The sequence below is a fragment of the Varanus komodoensis genome, unplaced genomic scaffold, assembly GCF_004798865.1.
Source record: "Varanus komodoensis strain SLA01 unplaced genomic scaffold, ASM479886v1 scaffold521, whole genome shotgun sequence".
NCBI classification, from domain to species: Eukaryota; Metazoa; Chordata; class Lepidosauria; order Squamata; family Varanidae; genus Varanus; species Varanus komodoensis.
Genome location: NW_025336116.1, coordinates 27,845 through 29,444, shown reverse-complemented (window position 1 = coordinate 29,444; position 1,600 = coordinate 27,845). Strand labels below are relative to the sequence as shown.

The 1,600-nt window shown below is 63.9% G+C and overlaps 1 protein-coding gene across 1 annotated transcript in view; it reads right to left on the bottom strand.

The window, feature by feature from the left end:
- Positions 1-1,600, bottom strand: part of LOC123032039 (major histocompatibility complex class I-related gene protein-like) — a 4,691-nt gene that overhangs the window by 1,695 nt on the left and 1,396 nt on the right. Inside the window, exon 2 of the mRNA XM_044447660.1 lies at positions 849-1,127. Within this exon, the coding sequence (XP_044303595.1) occupies positions 849-1,086 (238 nt within the window). The 5' untranslated portion in view covers positions 1,087-1,127. The remainder of the gene's footprint in view (positions 1-848; positions 1,128-1,600) is intronic.

Genomic DNA, 1,600 nt, shown 5'->3' with positions numbered 1-1,600 from the left:
ATGGCCTCACTGCCTCGGGGCCATGCAGCTGGCTCCACACAAGACGGCCAGGCAGGAGGGCTTCCTTCAGGCAACATGCCCTCACTGGGGGCCACCACCCCCAGGGCCCTTCTGGCACTGCAACTCGTGGCAGAGACTCGGAGGAATGGGCCTCAGTGGACATAGCAGGGTCCAGGCACCTTATGTGGGCCAAGCAGACTTTGAAATTCGTGGCCACAGGCCCTGCAGTGCCTTGTAAGTCACGATCAAAACCCTGAATGTTGCTCTAGAGGTGGGATTCCAGACAGAGTCGTTCCCACGTGCAAGGGCACTGGGGGGGCCACTCCCTCAATTTCACCTCCCTTCCCAACTGGGGGGTGGGAGTCCCGAGGCCCCCTCAGTTCTGCAAGGCCCCAAGGAGACGACAGCACCGGAGGGAGCTGCAAAAATCCAGGGATTCCTTAGCTTTTGATGGGCCAGGAGCCCGACCCGCAAAGGTGAATGCCGATTAGGAAGGGGCTCACACTTCCTGTTTGGGCAAGTGAGCAGACACAGACTCTCCCGCCCGCCTGGCAGCATCTTTCAGCCGCTCCAAGTCCCAGATGCCGGCAGAGCCCTGAACTGAAGCAGAGAGTCCTGAGGAGGGAATGCCTGCCAGTTTTCAGTGCTGGCATCTGGGGGACGCTGGGCGAGCAGAGCGGGCCCTGGGGACTTCAGATTGCCCCCAAAACACTGCCACTGTCACCACCACCACTGGAAGCTCCTTTGGTGAGGTCTATGTTCCCCACAACCCCCACCTGCTGCAGCCGCTCCGCCCCAGACCATGTGCTTGGGGGGCAGCAGTCCAGGAGGCACCTCTCTGCACCCACCTGCACTGGAGGCCCAGCAGCTCCTGGCTGCTCTCAGATGTCCTACAAATCGCAATATCCTGAGCAGCAATTCGGTCTGCTGGTCCCAGTGCCCAGGCTTCGCCTCCTCCAACGTCTTCGCCCAGGCGCCTCGAGGCCGGGCCTTGCCGGAGAGGCTGTCATACCGCAGGAAGGCTGCGCCACTCAGGCACCCCTCGAGCGCCAGCAGGGGCGGCCCAGAGTCGGGGGGCTGAGACATCCAGATGAAGTAGCCCAAGGAAATCGAGGACGAGGTGCAGCCTGGAGGGGACACAGCGAGGGGAACCTCGGTCAACAGGATCGCCCACACTCCGCACCGGCTCCTTCGCGGAGAGCGGAAGCCCGGGCAGCCCAGCAGGCGGTGCAACTTTCTGCCCGCCCCCTGCCCGCCCCCGACTGCTGATTGGCCGCGGAGGAAGCATTCGGCCAATGGGGGCCCTGAGGACACAGGGCGCAGGGGGAGGGGAGCCGCTTCGGGAACCTCTCGGCTGGAGAGCCGTCAGGAAAGCAAGGGGAGAAACTGACCCAATGATCGGTCGACAGAAAATAGCTTTGGAGAAGCTGCCGGTTGCACCATCAACCGCCCTCCGCTCACATTCACCGCCGACAGTAAATCCGGCCCTTACGCAGCGACGGGCGGAAGCGCAGACGGGACGCGGCACCGCACCGTCGCCCACACGCCGCTACTCGGAGCCCCGCGGAGGCGCCGCGCCCGCTCTTTGCCTCCCCAGCCC